General features: G+C 43.5%; 1 protein-coding gene across 1 annotated transcript; it reads left to right on the forward strand.

The window, feature by feature from the left end:
- Positions 1–9,429: 9,429 nt before the first annotated feature.
- Positions 9,430–10,959, forward strand: LOC144716772 (Eukaryotic aspartyl protease family protein). The gene has a single exon (XM_078592019.1). The coding sequence runs from the start codon at positions 9,582–9,584 to the stop codon at positions 10,917–10,919; it is 1,338 nt and encodes a 445-aa protein (XP_078448145.1). The 5' UTR covers positions 9,430–9,581; the 3' UTR covers positions 10,920–10,959.
- Positions 10,960–16,580: the final 5,621 nt, after the last annotated feature.

Consider the following 16,580-nt stretch of genomic DNA (forward strand, 5'->3'; position numbering starts at 1 on the left):
CCCCAAAACTTAAGTATATCTTCCAACGTCCAAAAGACCATTTGCGTGTGACCCTCTAGGCCCATGTATCAGTCTAGTTAACGATTCCAGCAGCCCAATAACCTTTATTGGTCTTCCAAATTAATTAACTATATCATCATATAGATTAATTAATGTCGGATCGATTTAACCCAATCGATAGGTCGAGACTCCGACACGTGGGGTGCCAAGCTACACCTTGTGTCCTAGAAGATACAAAGGAGTGTGCATTGACTCACTCATGGAACCTGTTTGTCATCGGTTACCATGTATGTATAATCCCTCATCCACTTGATGCTCCTTGGATGACTTAGGGTATGGTCAACTGTCAAACCCTAATCGATCATCCGAGTTAGTACTAATGCATTCGAAAATCATCGGAGAACTCCTCTCTGATATTTCACTGCCTTGGCCAAGGACTTCATTGCATCATCTTCCTTGAGCTGTCACCTCTTATACCGAGGGTGGACGATCCCATCTTGACTACTCAATCGCCTTCTTGTACTTCTTAATGCACCCGAACTAAGACCGTTTAGAATCCCATGATTAGAGACTCGTTGGCCATAGCCAAAGTACAACCGTCCGTCCACAAGACGTCTTTGGTGTCTCAGGTCTAAGGACCAACTTACACAACCTTGACATGAATCAACGTGATTGACAGTTCGGCATAATACCATTCAGGGATTCGTATGGATCAATTCAGTGAACTCTTTCCACTAAAGAGCACCCACTATCTATCCTTAGTGTCGCCACACTAATGGCTATGGGACCGGCCATACTCATCATATGAGTGAGGCTAGATAGTGCTATTCTATCCAGATACTTTGATGTCCTTCTCGTGTATCCTTTGAATAGGAATGTTTAGAACACATGCTTAAAGACTAGTGATCTCCGTATTACGATATCATCATAATTCACAAAGTCCGATCATGTATTCATGGACTTCATTATGAGCATCACACGCGCACTATAATGAATATGTTCTATTAATGAATATGGAACGAGATGCGGAATGTGTGATTGGCTTGCCGGCCACATATATTTCTATCAGCTTTAAGGAAAACTTTCTAGATGAAATATGTCATTTTTTTAGATCTTTACAAGGAAGTTTTAAGTAAAAACTGCCTCCATCTGCAAACGTGAAGCGAAAAGCATCACATTGAAAGAAACGGCCCCGTTGCTGATATTGTGTTAGGCTTGCAAAGGAGAAGGAAGCTAAAATCTCCCATCATCCTGGTATGCCCATTTTGTTCTTATTTTTGGGTAGAAATCAGTGGAGGAGGTGGATATAAGGAGAGAATGAAGAGAGAAGGTTAAAGAGGCTGAACATGAGAAGGAAAGAAGGAAGGACATACATAAATGAGGGGAATGGTTCCAATTTTCATCTTGAATTTATAAATATATAAGAGATAGACGAAGATCATCAAGAAGGTATTTTGAGGAGTTGATATATTGAGGGAACTTAAGCATAAGGGTGCATGGTTCCAACCATACATAAAGCAAGAATTCAAACCATACATAAATGAGGTGCATGGTTCCAATTTTCTTCTTGAATTCATAAAATATATCAGAGATAGAAGAAGATTATCAAGAAGGTATTTTGAGGAGTTGATATATTGAGGGAACTTAAAGGATAAGACATTGATTGTAAGAAGGATCATAAGAAGAGCCTAAATGGAAAGACAAATAGCATTTAATAGTCATACTTGAGAGGCTGAATCAAAAGGAACAAAGTTCAACTATATATGTTGCGTGAGAAATTATGTGGATTGATTTGAAAGCTTATGATATTAGGAGAGAAAAACTTTTGATGATTAAAAGGGTGTAATTAAGGGGAATCTAGGTACAAGAAGTCCTTGTGAATAATCTTGTACTTTATCTCAATTTAGAGTCAGTGGGAATATAGTGGATTGTAAACATAATTTTGATTGATTATACATTGAAGATTTAATAGTTGAATCAAGAGATATTAACTTTAGGGAAAAATTAAATGTCTAACAAGCATTTCATATTGACCTTATTTACTTGTTATTGAGATTTTTTGTTTTTCTTTATATCATATTGAGAAAGTCTAGGGACACCATGGTATTTCTTAGAATAGCCTGAGGGAGCTGCTTGTGTGACCTAAGGGGTTGATTTGATCGTGGTAACCTCATTCACGACGGCTAGGTGATGGAGGACCATTCAGCTGGTCGCTTCCAGACTCATCGCCAGCCCTTACGCGGAGCCAGAGCCGACGTGAAGAACCAACACTTCCACTATCAAGCTTGAAGCAACAGTCGCGTCGTCTTGGAGCATGCCGAGACGTCTTTGTGTTCTTTTCTTTCCATTGTTTTTGGAATTGTCGGTGGCCCCTCCTGCACGAGTACCGACCTCCTGAGTATGTTTTCATTTTTAATTGTGATGTAGCTATTATCTTTAGGGGGAGGAAATCCATATTGGGCTTCTTCTCCCCCTAAATATCCCTTTTAAGGGAAAGCCCAATAGGTTTTCCCCTTAAAAGGGGCCCAATTGGGCCTCCCACGACCACCACTTCCTCTCTATAAGGAGGAAGGGTGGACGTGGGAAAACAGGCTTGACTTGCTGAACCCAGAACTCATTTTTTTGTGGCAGTTATTTTGTTCATCGTTCTATCTTGTCGAAAAAAGAAGTGTATCAGCAGAAGTAGAAGAGTATGCACAGGAGTGAAGAACGATCCTTTAACCCCTGATTTGAACGACATTGGAGGGACTGCTCTTTCTACATCAATTCGGGAGTATTTCTTCCTTCTCGATCATCCATCGCTGACCGGTCCGTCTGGCCATTCGTCCTGGAAACTCTGTGACTAATCATCTTGTCTTTTATCAACGATTTCATCAGCGCATCGAGTCGGGAATCAGGGTCTTCTCACCACCAATTATTCAAATCACCGCTAGTTTTTTTTGATGATTTATTCAGTTTAATCGAGGGGAAATCTGGGCGTTCTCATTTCTGATTATCGACCTTTCACCATTAGTTTCTTCCTTTTTGAAGATCATATCCCTCTTGCAAACCACCGGGAAAGAACCTGATCGTGAATCTTCTTTCCCTTGCATCGCCTTCCTTGGTCGTTCCTCATCGCCTTCCCCCCCTTTCCTCCGCTGCCGTCAAAATTCCTGATGATACCGAAGCATTTTTAGAACTCAATTAGCCACTCCCTGGTTTAATTCATGGATCGGTTGCTTCAACCTGGCGGAGTTGCGCTAACACTCCTCCACCGTTCTACCGTGGCTCCAAACAACCGGGAGGAATCCGGCGTCAGCAAATTTATTTTTTTTATCTCCGTTCTGCACCTCCGTCCAGAATTGATCTCTTACGATGGAGCTTCCTACGACGGTTGTTCAGCCGCCCATCAGGAGTTAAATCTTCAGCTTCCGAGTTGGACTTGCAGTCGCCCATCAGTAGTTAAATCTTCAGCTTCCGAGTTGGACCTGCAGGTTACATCTTCCCCTCTCCTTAATTTACAGTCTTAATTGCGTCTTTCAGTGCCGATTTCTAAATTGCTTATCCCGGCGAGTAAATCTTCAAGCGTGATTATAGGATTAGCCACCGTATTCGGAATAGGACTTTTCTTTGCCAATATTGGGACCATTCGATTACGTTGACGGTGCGGACGTTCTTGGACGAGAACATCCCTCACTTGTCGTCATTCGAACTGTTCACATCGATCATTGGGAGCTTGATTATGATGAAACCCGTCACGTGATGTATAACTGATCTGCGTCTCAGGTCATTTGACAATCATTGTATTTTCTCGTTATTATTTTCTCAAGTCATAAGTGTCTTTTCACGTCGTTTCATCATAAGTAGAGTCCACCCATCCGACCATAACACAACGTGTCAACTCCGACCCTCGTGTTACACCACTAGGGGGGCCAAGTGAACAAACCTGAGTTGTATGAAGAATAGGAGACGGAGGAGACGTGCATCCAACAAGTTCTTCACCAAATTTAATTTGATATCCTCGTATAACCCTATTTTCAATCATTTGTAGGGAGGGCTTTGAACTAGTGGCGTGCCTTTACTGAACTAGCCCTGACTTGTATAATAATTAATGTGCCATTCTTGTATTGCCTTTACTGAACTAGTGGCGTGCCTTTGATATCCGAGCAATGTCGATGGACAGGTATAAATGATGACGTAAATGCGAGAAGTCCTACGTGTAGTACGTGCGAGTGCCGAGATGCGGTGTTGCCGTTCCAGAGATTGACGGGGTCACTATGGGTGAGGTCAAACGAACCTCCCGAACCTCGCCCGAGAGGGTCAAGGGCGAGTACGTCGCCGAACGGGAATATCCCGCTAGTATGCTCACACTTGTTGGGCTCGCCCAACTCGTACCAGCCAGGTAAGACTCTCGTTTAAGTCGTCGTCTTCTCAACCTGTCTCGCGCTCACCTATATCTAACCCGAGCGCAGAGGAGGCAATACGAAAGTATACTGAAGGAAGTAAGAGACGTAAAGAGCAGAGATGACGGGGTACCTTCGTCGCGCTGGCGACGGAAATCTCGTGTTGGATTCTGTAGTTTGGTTCATCCATGGATGCAGAAGCGTGGTCGATCGATTCTCAATCGATCTATCAAAATGAAATTTTGTAGTACCTTTTGGGGAACACGTTCCACCCTTGACTTTGTCGTTCCGAGATCGTTCTGGAGCCGTTCACACACCCAGCCTCTAGAAGTATCCACGCAATCACTCGGAGCTTGGATCTCCACGTCTTCTTTTTCACTTCTTCTTGAGAACCTTGAAGATCTCCTCACCATGAAGACACTTTTCCTTGGAAGTGTAGAAGAGAGTGGAGGGGAGGGGCTCTCAAATGAAACTTGCACGGGTGTCTAAAATGAGACCCCTTTCCCTCTTTATATTTCACTTAAGGTTTTTCTCAAAAACCCTCCAAAGAAAAATATATCCACCAATGCCCTTATGACCTTGTGCGTATGACCCTCTAGGCCCATGTATCGTTCTAATTAATAACTTAAATGGCCCAATAACATTTATTGACCAACCTTATTAATTAACTATATCAACATATAGATTAATTAAATAAGGATCGATTTAACCCAATCGACAGGTTAAGTTTCCAGCCCTTGGGGTGCCAAGCTACACCTCGTGCTCTAGAAGATACTGAGTAGTCTTAAACTCTCTCATGGAACCTTTACCGTCATCAGTTACCGTATATGTATAATCCATCATCCACGCGAGACTCTCGAACGACTTAGAGCATAGTTTATCGTTAAACTCTAATCCGTCATTCGATTAGTACTGATGCGTAACGGGGATCATCGGAGAACGCCTTCTCCAATATCCTCACTACCCTGGCCAGGGATTTTCTTGCATCGTCTTCCTCGAGTCAATCTCCTCTTATATCGAGGGTGGATGATCCCATCTTAACCACTTAATCATCTCTGTAAGCTTCTTACTACATCTAATCTATAACTTATTTGAATCTCATGATTAGAGACTCATATATCACAGTCAAAATGTAGTCGTCTGCTCACGAGATGTCCTTGGTGTCTCAGGTCAGTGGATTACTTATACAACCGTGACTTGAATCAACCTGATTAAAGTTTAGGTATAATACCATTCAGGGATTCATACATATCAATTCAGTGAACTCTTTCTCCAAAGAGCACCCACTATCTGTCCTTAGTGTCGCCACACTAATAGCCACACGATCAACTATACTTATCGAATAAGTAGGATCAGCTAGTGCTATTCTATCCGGATAATTTGATGTCCGTCTCGACTATCCTCGAATAGGAATATTTAGAATACATGTTTAAAGACTAGTGATCACTGTATTATGATCTCATCATAATTCACTATGTCATTGCACGTATTCGTGGACTTCATTATAAACATTACACGGAATAATAATGAATGTAAATAATTTATTCAATGAACTTAAATATACATGGTAGTGTGATTGGCTTGACGATCACATAATATCCATCATCTCGTACCATTGAGATCCAGAAGGGTGCAACTGTAGGACATGGGCGCCGGAGAGGTGCGGATGGTGACGGGGCAACAACGGGATAGCTGGTTGGCTGGGGCGGATGATGGGCGCAAGGTGATCACAACTCGGGCGTCGCTGGGTGACTGGGCGCGGTGTAGGGCACGACGCCTGGGTCGGGGCCGGCACGGCACGGCGAGAGACGCCGAGCTAGCACGGTTCAGGTACTGCCGGCGTGGCACAACACAGGACCCTGGCGTGGAGATGATCGGGAGTCGCGCGGAATCGATCACGGGCGGGCGTGCGAGGCAGGAGTGGTCCGCAGCGCGAACGCGGGTGGCGGCAAACATCCTGCGCGCGTGGGCACAGCGGGATAGAAGGCACCGCGCGATGCTTAGCGCGGCAAGTGCAGGGGGCCGCGGGCGATCGGCAGCGGCGTAGGGGATGGCGAGCGGGCGTGCTGAACGGTAGGGGGGAACGACGGGAAAAAGTGGCGGCAGAGGGGGAGTTGCAGCGTCCGGGGCAAGAGATGGTGGCGGAGGCGCGAGGGCGGCGGCGACGGCTGAGGGTCGCCGGCGGTGGCGCGCGGAGTGCGGGGATGGCAGATCGCGACGACAGTGCTGGTCTTCTTCCTTCCCCTCTCCTCTCCTTCCTTTCTCCCCTCTTCCTCTTCTTCCTCTTCTTCTTCCTTCCTCTTCTTCTTCTTCTCCTCCACGAACGTGACTCTTGGAATTCCAAATACGTTATAACTTTTCAATGAAAATCAAGAGTAAGTGGGGGCGCCACCCTCGCTTATATAGGAAGGATGAAATGGGCCCCTTAACTACAAAGGAAAAGAAAGGAAAGAAAATAAAAGGGCTTGTAAGGCCCACTAAGGTAGATGGGAGGGGAAGATATCCATATATGGGTTCTTCCCCTCACTACAACGACGAAAAGACGAAAAGCGATGAAGGGAAAGTAAGAAACGAGTAAGTAAGATGATCCGAAGGTGGCGTGTCATCACGCCAAATATCTGAACCCAGGGTTGCGCGTCGATGCTGCGGCTCGTCTTGTCGGCTGGACACGTGTCAGTGGCGGGCTCGATGACGGTGCTGGCTCGTCGAGTGACGATCCTGCGGTGTCGGACGGTGCCGCGCCATCACTAACACTTTTCAGACAAACCCTCTTCAATTATGCTCTCCACACAGGAAAAGTCACAATGGGCCCAACCTTTTTGAGCCAGTTGCATCCTCTGAGGGCAATATTTGAGCACTAGTTTACTCGGCTATAGAGTCCAATCAAAAGAGTAGCCTAAAGGAGGAAAAGTAGCATCTTTAAACTCGATTCTGAGTGGATAAGAGACACTTAATACAAAAAGGGCATTTGGATTCTTAGATACCCTAGGTGCTATGGACCCACTACACTTTTATTGTTTGTAGTCGACGAGAGAGAAGAGAGACAGATGATGAGACACAGAATAAAATGCATATTCCTTTTTTTGTGGAAGAGAGAAAAAATTATATTAAATTATCTGATTCATTTTATTGGACCCAAAGGCAGACCCAAAAAACTTGTTTCTACACAAAAATCTAGAGTGACAATCTCACCCTGGTTGAGTTCAATCAAAATTTGGTGGGATCAATTTTTTCCTTCATCTCTCTAATCCATTTAAACAAAATATTTGGTTAATATGAAATCAGGTTGAAAAAACCAACTGAAACATCTAGTCCTTTGGCAAAACCCTTCATTTGCTAGGACTATTTCATTCTTTCCTCTGACCATTGGATGCAAATTATGGTGGTTGATAAAAGCTGTCTAACTATACCTAAGCCCTCTCTTATGCATACTCAAGGGCCCCACTACCTAAACCCTCTCTTATGCATACTCAATGGCCCCACTATGTAAAGCTACATGTTTCCCCATTTACTACAGAAGAAATGTTCAGTTCCATGTTTAGGGGATCGATGGGTAGAATTGTACACGTTGGTATAAAGCTGAATTTATACATTGACTGATTTATAAGGACAGAAGCCCGGTTTACACTCGGTATCTCTTCTGGAGTATCCAACACTAGAATTTCAATGGGCAAACACGCCTTTCCAGAAACCAAGAACCCATATGACTATTTCATTCTTCCTCTGACCATTGGAGGCAAATTATGATGGTTAATAAAAGCTGTCTAACTAGACCTAAACCCTCTCTTATGCATACTCAATAGCCCCACTATGCAAAGCTACATGTTTCCCCATTTACTACAGAATAAATGTTCAGTTCCAAGTTTAAGGGACCTATCGGTAGAATTGTACATATTGGTATAAAGGTAAATTTTTTACATTGACTGCTTTATTAGGACAGAAACTTGCTTTACACCCGGTATCTCTTCTGGAGTATCCAAAAATAGAATTTCAACGGGCAAACACGCCTTTCCAGAAACGAATAACCCATATGAGCTGGACCGCACCCTTTAGTTTTCCTTCCCCATCTGTCCCTGAATGACGTCCAAGCTCTACAGCTGGCTATGCTTACCCATGCGGTACGCATCGCTAAATAGCTCTGTCGTTGAAGCCAAGATACGACTCCCGGCACTGATCTGCGGCCGGGTAGTCATTCCTCCGCCCTGCCGTCTCCGGCTTTTTCTTTAGTGTCCTCTCCCCCTCCCACAAAGGCAGGAGTTAGATTTAAATCTCTCTGCAGTCCCCGGTAAATTACTCTCTCTAGCCCCCTCTCTCCCTCTCTATCTATCTATGTAACTATCTTTCTATCTATCTGTCCATTCTCTCTCTCTCTCTCTCTCTCTCTCTCTCTCTCTCTCTCTCTCTCTCTCGCTCGCTCCCTATCCCCCTCTCTTTCTCATTTTCTTTGTTTCCCTTGCTCCCTATTCCTCTCTCTCTTTCTCTTTTTCTTTGTTTCTCTTGCTCCCTATCCCTCTCTCTCTTTCTCTTTTTCTTTGTTTATCTTGCTCCGTATCCATCTCTCTTTTTCTCTTTTACTTTGTGACTATCTATGTAACTATCTATCTATATATCCATCCATCCATCCATCTCTCTCTCTCTCTCTCTGTTTATCTGTCTCCCTCTCCCTCTCTTTTTCTTTGTTTCTCTTGGCCCCTCTCCCTCTCTTTCTCGTTTTCTTTGTTTCTCTTTCTCCCTCTCTCTCTTTCTCTCTTCTTTTTCTCTCTCTCTTAATCTCTCTCTATTGATCCCTCTCTCTCACACACACGCAGTCTCTCTCATTCGCTTTCTCTCTCTCTCTTTCTCCGTTTCTCTTGCTCCCTCTCCATATATCTTTCTTCCTCTCTCTCTGTCTCTGCGTCACTCACTCTCTTTCTCTTGCTCCCTCTCTCACTCTCTCACACGCACTCTCCCATTTTCTAGCTCCCTCTCTCTCTCTCAATCACATACCCACACACCCTGTCTCTCTCTCTCCCCTTCAAATAACAGACCGAAGCTTCTCACTGATTAACTCTTCAGTCTTCACAATCCCCAGAAACTAAAATCCTTCTCTCTCCCCCTACAAATAACGCTCTCCACAAACAGCTAAAATCTCTCCCACAACTTCAAACCGCGACGAGAAGCGGACGACAGCAGGTCCACTCTCTCCCTTCCCCAAAGCCGATGATCCTCCTCGTCTTCCTCCTCCTACTATCAACCCACCTCCTCTCCGCAGAGGAACCCCTCCCGCTGCTCCTCGCGCTCTCACACACCCACGGCGGAGCCACGGCCAACGCCTCCTTCCTCCGCGCAGCGTCTCTCCGCTCCGCCGCGCGCTACCGCCACCGCCACCGCCACCGCGTCGAAGTCCCTCTCCCGCTCTCCCCTGGCGGAGACTACACTCTCTCTCTCTCTCTCGGCCATGGCCCTTCCCTCCGTCTCTACCTCGACACGGGCAGCGACCTCGTCTGGGCTCCCTGCGCTCCCTTCTCCTGCATGCTCTGCGAAGGCAAACCCGGCTTCTCCTCCCTCCCTTCTCCTCCCCTCCTCCTCTCCTCCTCCCCCGTCTCCTGCCACTCTTCCTTCTGCTCCGCCGCCCACTCTTCCCTCCCCTCCGCCGACCTCTGCGCCATCGCCGGCTGCCCCCTCGACGCCATCGAGACCTCTTCCTGCTCCCCCTTCCCCTGCCCGCCCTTCTACTACGCCTACGGCGACGGCAGCCTCCTCGCCCGCCTCCGCCTCTCCCGCCTCTCCCTCTCGCGCCTCTCCCTCCCCCGGTTCGCCTTCGGCTGCGCCGCGGCCGCCCTCGCCGAGCCCGTCGGCGTGGCCGGGTTCGGCCCCGGCTCGCTCTCCTTCCCCGCCCAGCTCTCCCGCCTCTCCCCCCACCTCGGCCACCGCTTCTCCTACTGCCTCGCCGCCCAGAGCACGCTCGTCCTCGGCCGTCGGATCCATCCCCAAGAACGGCCGCGATTCTCCTACACTCCCTTCCTCGCCGACCCGCGGTACTACGCCGTGGGCCTGGAGGCGGTCTCCGTGGGCTCGACCCGGATCCCCTCCCCGGCGGAGCTCCGCACCGCCGGGCTCGTCGTCGACTCGGGCACCACCTTCACCATGCTCCCCCCCCTGCTCCACGCCCGGATATCGTCCGAGTTCAGCCATCGGATGGCGCGCGCGGGCCATCCGACGGCGGAGAACGCGGCTCGGGCGGCGGGGCTCGGGCCTTGTTTCTTCACTTCCCGCGGCCCCGTGCCTACCGTGGCCTTGCACTTCGCCGGGAACGCGACTTTGTCGCTTCCCAGGAGAAACTACTACGCGGGTTTTGTCCACGAAGGGAAGAAAGTCGGCTGCTTGGCCTTCCTTTCCGTGTTAGGCGAGGACGAAGAAGACGAAGGCGCGCCCGCCGGCACGCTTGGTAACTTCCAGCAGCGCGGTTTCGAGGTTGTTTACGATATCAAGCGTAAGAGAGTGGGCTTCGCCCGCCGTAGCTGCTCTGGCCTTTGGGAGACTCTCTCCCGCGGTTGACTTTTGAGTGTATTCAGTTATCGTCTTCTTCTTCGCTGCCGTGAAAGTCTGCGTCACGAGAGAGAAGAGAGAAGGCCGGTGAGCGGATAAGACTAGCGAAGGAAGAGGAAGGAGAGAGAGATGGTCGTTCATTAAAAACGTAGCTGTTCAAGAAGTGTCAGTGGCGTTCCACAGCTGTAAGACACAGCCTGGATGTTACGAAGACGGGGACAGAGAGAGAGAAGGGAAGAGTTATGGAGAAGAGAGAGAGGGAGAGAGGAGTGAAGGTATGTGGGGTGTTAAATAATTAGGAGTCTATTCTGAGAACAGCGAGCTGATCGATGAGGGAGAATAGTTATTGGAAGATAGATTCTAAGAGAATCATTAATAGTATTCCCATTGGTCAGAGACTCATAAATTGAGAACGACGAGAGTGGAGACAGAGACAGACCCCAGCTAACAGGGATAACGACGTTATTCTTTGATGAGTACTCATTTTATTTAGTGAATCTTGGAAGTTTAACTTACATTTTATTGGACTCCAGTGAGCCCAATTCGGAATAATTTTTTCACTCTTCAGGTGGAACCCATCTCCAGGGTTATAATACGGGAAGAGTGAAGGGGTAAGTCACTCTCTTGGGTAGGTAAACGGGCCGACTGCTCTTAATCCTCAACAGTCTTGGTTCCTCTTCAAGATTGACCTGCCCAACCTATTAAGAGGGGCCTAGTAATCTAGTATCGATGAGGCTTCTGAAAGACAACCTTTTGGGACCTCTTTTACGTTTAAAGAGAGGAGAATGAATGTTTCTTCAAACTTCTTAGCCGGCGGGGTTTCTTCATCTTCTGTGCTCATTTCTTCATCTTCTCTCTTGTCAAGCGACCTTGCCTCTTGAAGTCCGTTCATCTACGTTTTTAGTGAAATATTTTTCTTATCAAGAGAATGGCAGAGAACTGTTGCTGATCAATCGAGATAGTTATTTCGTTTTCAGATAGATTTACCCATACTCTGATTATTTCAGAAAAGCTGCAACAGAAAATATTTAAATTCCGGTGGCCTGGGGATTTTTAACTATCTTGGCAATCGGTACTACAGAAAAAGCGACAGTAATCGAGATGCATACAGACTACATACATATGGTTATTATCAAAATCTATCTTTTTCTGACATATTTTACCCAAGATGTTCCTACTTCTATCAGTATAAAGTGGTGCTTGATAAATTGTATGGGGTATTCTTTATATATATTTTAATATTTTGACACAGTGTGGCTGTATTTGTCAACTTGTCAGCAAATTCTTGCTACGATCGCTCATCTTTGATAAAGATCATGCTTCTTGCTGTAAGCAGGATTGAGTTCAGAGTGGAAAAGCCAAGACGATGACATTCTCATTGGCCAAGGAGGAATATTGGTAGTGGGTTGGAGCCCTCGAGAGTAATAAGGAAAGTATAATCAAGATTAACCGCCGGAAAGGGGAAATACATAATATAATGTAAACGGCCAGGGATAACGGAGTTTATCATTAGAGTCACGGTCGACGATCTGAATCTCAAGAATGGAAAAACAAACCAACCGCAAACTGAAGAGAAAAGTCGCCATTATAATTGAGAGAAGGGAACAATAAGTCTACATTTATCAGCAAATTTATTATTAACCATGCATTTAAATTTATGTATTGTCCCTCTTCTCAACCTCTTTAAATTGCAAAAGTATTACTAAACATCATACTTCCCCTCGGATACCCCCTCTTTATTGAGTGAATCCCTTGCCATTAAAGAAAATGATACAATCTAGAAAATATTGAGACCACCTGCCAATCAGATAATTAGATAACCATTGGACCTAAAAGTTGAGTTCAAATTTAGGGAAGCGCATAATAAAGGGAAATTTCAAAATGGGGGGAGAAGTATTTCAAAATTCAAGAAAACAGTGAAAAAAATATCATTAGGCTTAATAATTTTAGTTTCTTCGCACATTTTTAGGTGGAAAACGATAAAGCATTTATCATTAGGCAGGGTAACAAGTGAAGTAACTTCATTGCATTTCCAAAAAAACCAAGATGGATAATTTTGACCTCTTATAACTTTTGCGTCATATTTATTACATAAAAGGCTCTAAAATACAAGAAATTTTCATAAGTGTTCATACCAAAGTTAGCAATTTGCTTAAAAAACAATAACAAAGTCAAAATAATTATATCGTCACGAAATACAACTCAAGTAAGTTTGTCCAAACCATGGGAGAGTTCATTTTATTATTTGAAAATATGTGTGCATTTATTCTTTTAAAATATGTCACATTTTAAAAGGGATTTTAATAACATGATGAGAAGTCAATCTATTTTTCCTGAAAAATCAAAATTAAAAGTAACGCAGGGGATGTAGGTGGCCTATTATCAATAGAAACTCATTGGGATTACAATGAGGCACTTTGTTTTATTTTTTTGATAAAAATAAGATATACTAATTAAGCTTTGCAAATTTGAATCAAGAAACTCTACAACTAATAACTTATCTTGATTATCTAGAGTTAAGTGGAATGCAGAGTTATCCATGGAATTGGAGACCTAGGTATATGAAAATAAGATAATTAGTATGAGTAAATAGAGGGATTAGAGAGTGGTTCAGAGGGCTGATACAGTGATATATCAAATATAAAAAAATCTGAAAGAGTTGTACTATGTTCTCGAATAATTTCCAATATTTTTTGATGTTTAATCACTTTCAAATAGTGATTATGCTTTCTTACATAAGACAGAAAAAAATTATCAATGCTAACTTTATATTATTGAACATGGAATGAAATATGAAATGTGTGGTTGGTTTGCCAATCACATTAATGTCCATCATAATTTCAACCCCTCGTCAATACTAAGCTTCAAATAAATACTTACAACATCAATATATTAATCTATTCCACATTCCTTCAACATGGAACCATATATTTAAGTAACACACGATACATATTATTTATTTGTGTTTACTGATTTCATACATTGGGCATTATACATGACATATATACCAAACATCTAGGGGGTCACTTGGCATCCATATTTTTTTTGTAAGGTATTTCAACATGGAGTTCATTTCAGTGGTAAAAACTATGGTAAAACCAGACAAACTATTTTGGTTAATTCTTCTCTACATTTGAAAAAAGACTTACGCCAACCAAAAATTTCTCATTTCTCAGCTATGTATTTAAGTAGAATTTGACAAATCAAAGCATATCAGCTATAAATAAATATATATGTGCATGAAATATAGATGCAAATATAAATTCTACCGTTGATACAAATTCCCCATTTATGACAAATAAAGATAAAATGGACTCTAAAATTTAGCATCTGAGCGGAGGAAATTTTCAAGATTTAAGTAAAAATATTTACTTACAAGTTGATGGATACAGATGCCATACCTTAATCATCAAGGCTTACATAGATTGGAGATAGAAACTCTTAACTTTTTCAATCACAATGGTACACCTGGATATTTCTTCAAGATGATTTCACATTCAAAAATCAATATATTTATCCTCAAGATCATTGTAATTTTTTTGAGTTGGGTTAAAAGCACTGAATGTATTTGCATCATCACCCTTTTCGAATAAAGTATTTTCTACAATAGCACCAAGCTATCGCATAGAAAAGCAGCTCCTAATACTCCAGTAAGTCCCATCATATGAAATGGATTCATGCTCCGTTATGAAACCCTTGGGATAAAAGGATGAATCTAAAGATTTCTGCTACACCAAAACTGTGCCAAGAACCAACCGGACTCACCTAGTGAATAAATCAATAATACAGAAACAAACAATGCAATTGGACTTGAAAAGCGATTACATTATAAGGTTGATATTGAAAAGATCGAGCATATTGAAATTGTCATAACATGAAACCTATTAGCCCCAAAGCCCCATGATGAGAAAAAAAGGTCTACTGACCACCTAATTGACGCCAACAAGTAAAATGTCCTTGAGCTTATGGTCCCCAAAGAAGCCATAAAGAGTGGGCTAAACTATGCACAGGAGTAGAAACAGCATCAGTAAATACAATTTTTAGCTGGGGATCCTTAAAATAATGGACACAATGTTGTTGTATTGAGTTTTCAAAAATAAAAACCAATTCCCATTGTGTATTGTTACTTGATGGGTATAGAATAGTAGTGTTCGCCCGTCCTGATACCGATATCGAGATGACGGTATTGGGACGGATGCTGTATCAGATACCGGAAAGGGAATTTCCGGTATCCATTTTTTTCAATATCCAGATATCGGGTATCAGTATCAGGTATCGGTTGCTACATTGTCGATATCCGATATTGATATCCGTCTCGATGTCGTCATCCACCTCCGCCTCAGGGGGGAGGATGACGACATCGGTTTTTGATGTTGGATATCGAATTCCGATATCCAACATCGAAAACAGTATTTCATGTATTTCGATTCGAAACTTTCGAATCTCTTTCGATTCAAAAGTTTGAATCGAAAATACACAAAGCAAAGGGTCTGGCGGATGGTGGACGGTGGATGGTGGACGGCAGCATCAGCGGACGGCGGCAAAGGCAGAATCGGCAAACGACGGACGAGGGTAAGTTCTTTTTCTCATTCTTCCCCTTCGCCCTGGAAATTTATTTTTCTTCTTCTTCTTCCGCTATTTCTCATATTCTTCTTCACCTGCCAATTTTCAATTCTCATCTTCTTCCTGTTAATTAAAATGTTGTAATTTCCATTATGGTTGCATTTATTCAAAGAATTTTATTTCAAATTAAAGTATCTGTATTCAGTAGCTTCAATTTTTTTTCTTCCTCAATTCAAGTTCTTTCCATTGCATTTTTTGGTACCTTGTGATTTTAATTCATCTGTGATATTGCCCATTATACTAAGTTTCTGGTTGAAGAGAATTGTATAATGTATTTACAGTATACATGGGGTTTCATCTTAATTTCATATTTCAGTTTCTCCCTATATCTCTAACTTTCTCTCTGTCTTTCTCACTCTTTATCTTTCTCGTTGTATTTCATTCTGTCTCACCGTCTCTTATTCCTTCTCTATATCTGAAAGACTGAAACACACGCTATTTCTTACTCATTCTGTCTTAATCTTTCCCTCTTTCTCACTCTTTATCTTTCTCCATGTCTCTCATTCTCCCGCTCTCTCACTCTTTGACTCTCTCACTCTCTCTCAGTTTTAGTCTTTCTCATTCTCCCCCTCTCTCATTCTCTATCACTCTGCAATTGTTTCTATCTTTATTTCTCTCATTCTCCCTCTCTCTCACTCTTTCACTCCTTGTCTCTCTCACTCTCTCTTAGTCTCAATTTCTCTCATTCTCCCCTTCTCTCACTCTCTATCAAGCTGCAATTTTTTCTCCCTTTATTTCTCTCACTCTCCCTTTCTCTCACTCTTTCAGTCTTTGACTCTCTCACTCTCTCTCAGTCTCAATTTCTCTCATTCTCCCCCTCTCTCATTCTCTATCACTCTGTGATTCTTTCTCTCTTCATTTCTCGCACTCTCCCTCTCTCTCACTCTTTCACTCTTCGTCTCTCTCACTCTCTCTCAGTCTCAGTCTTTCTCATTCTCCCCCTCTCCCATTCTGTGTCACTCTGTGATTCATTTTCTCTTTATTTCTCTCATTCTCCCTCTCTCTTACTCTTTCACTCTATGTCTCTTTGCCTCTCACTCTCTCTCA

Source organism: Wolffia australiana, chromosome 2, assembly GCF_029677425.1.
Source record: "Wolffia australiana isolate 7733 chromosome 2, ASM2967742v1".
Classification (NCBI taxonomy): domain Eukaryota; kingdom Viridiplantae; phylum Streptophyta; class Magnoliopsida; order Alismatales; family Araceae; genus Wolffia; species Wolffia australiana.

What these genes read in the sequence shown, in the direction of transcription:
- LOC144716772 (XM_078592019.1), top strand. Translation starts at nt 9,582, where the DNA reads ATGATCCTCCTCGTCTTCCTCCTCCTACTATCAACCCACCTCCTCTCC.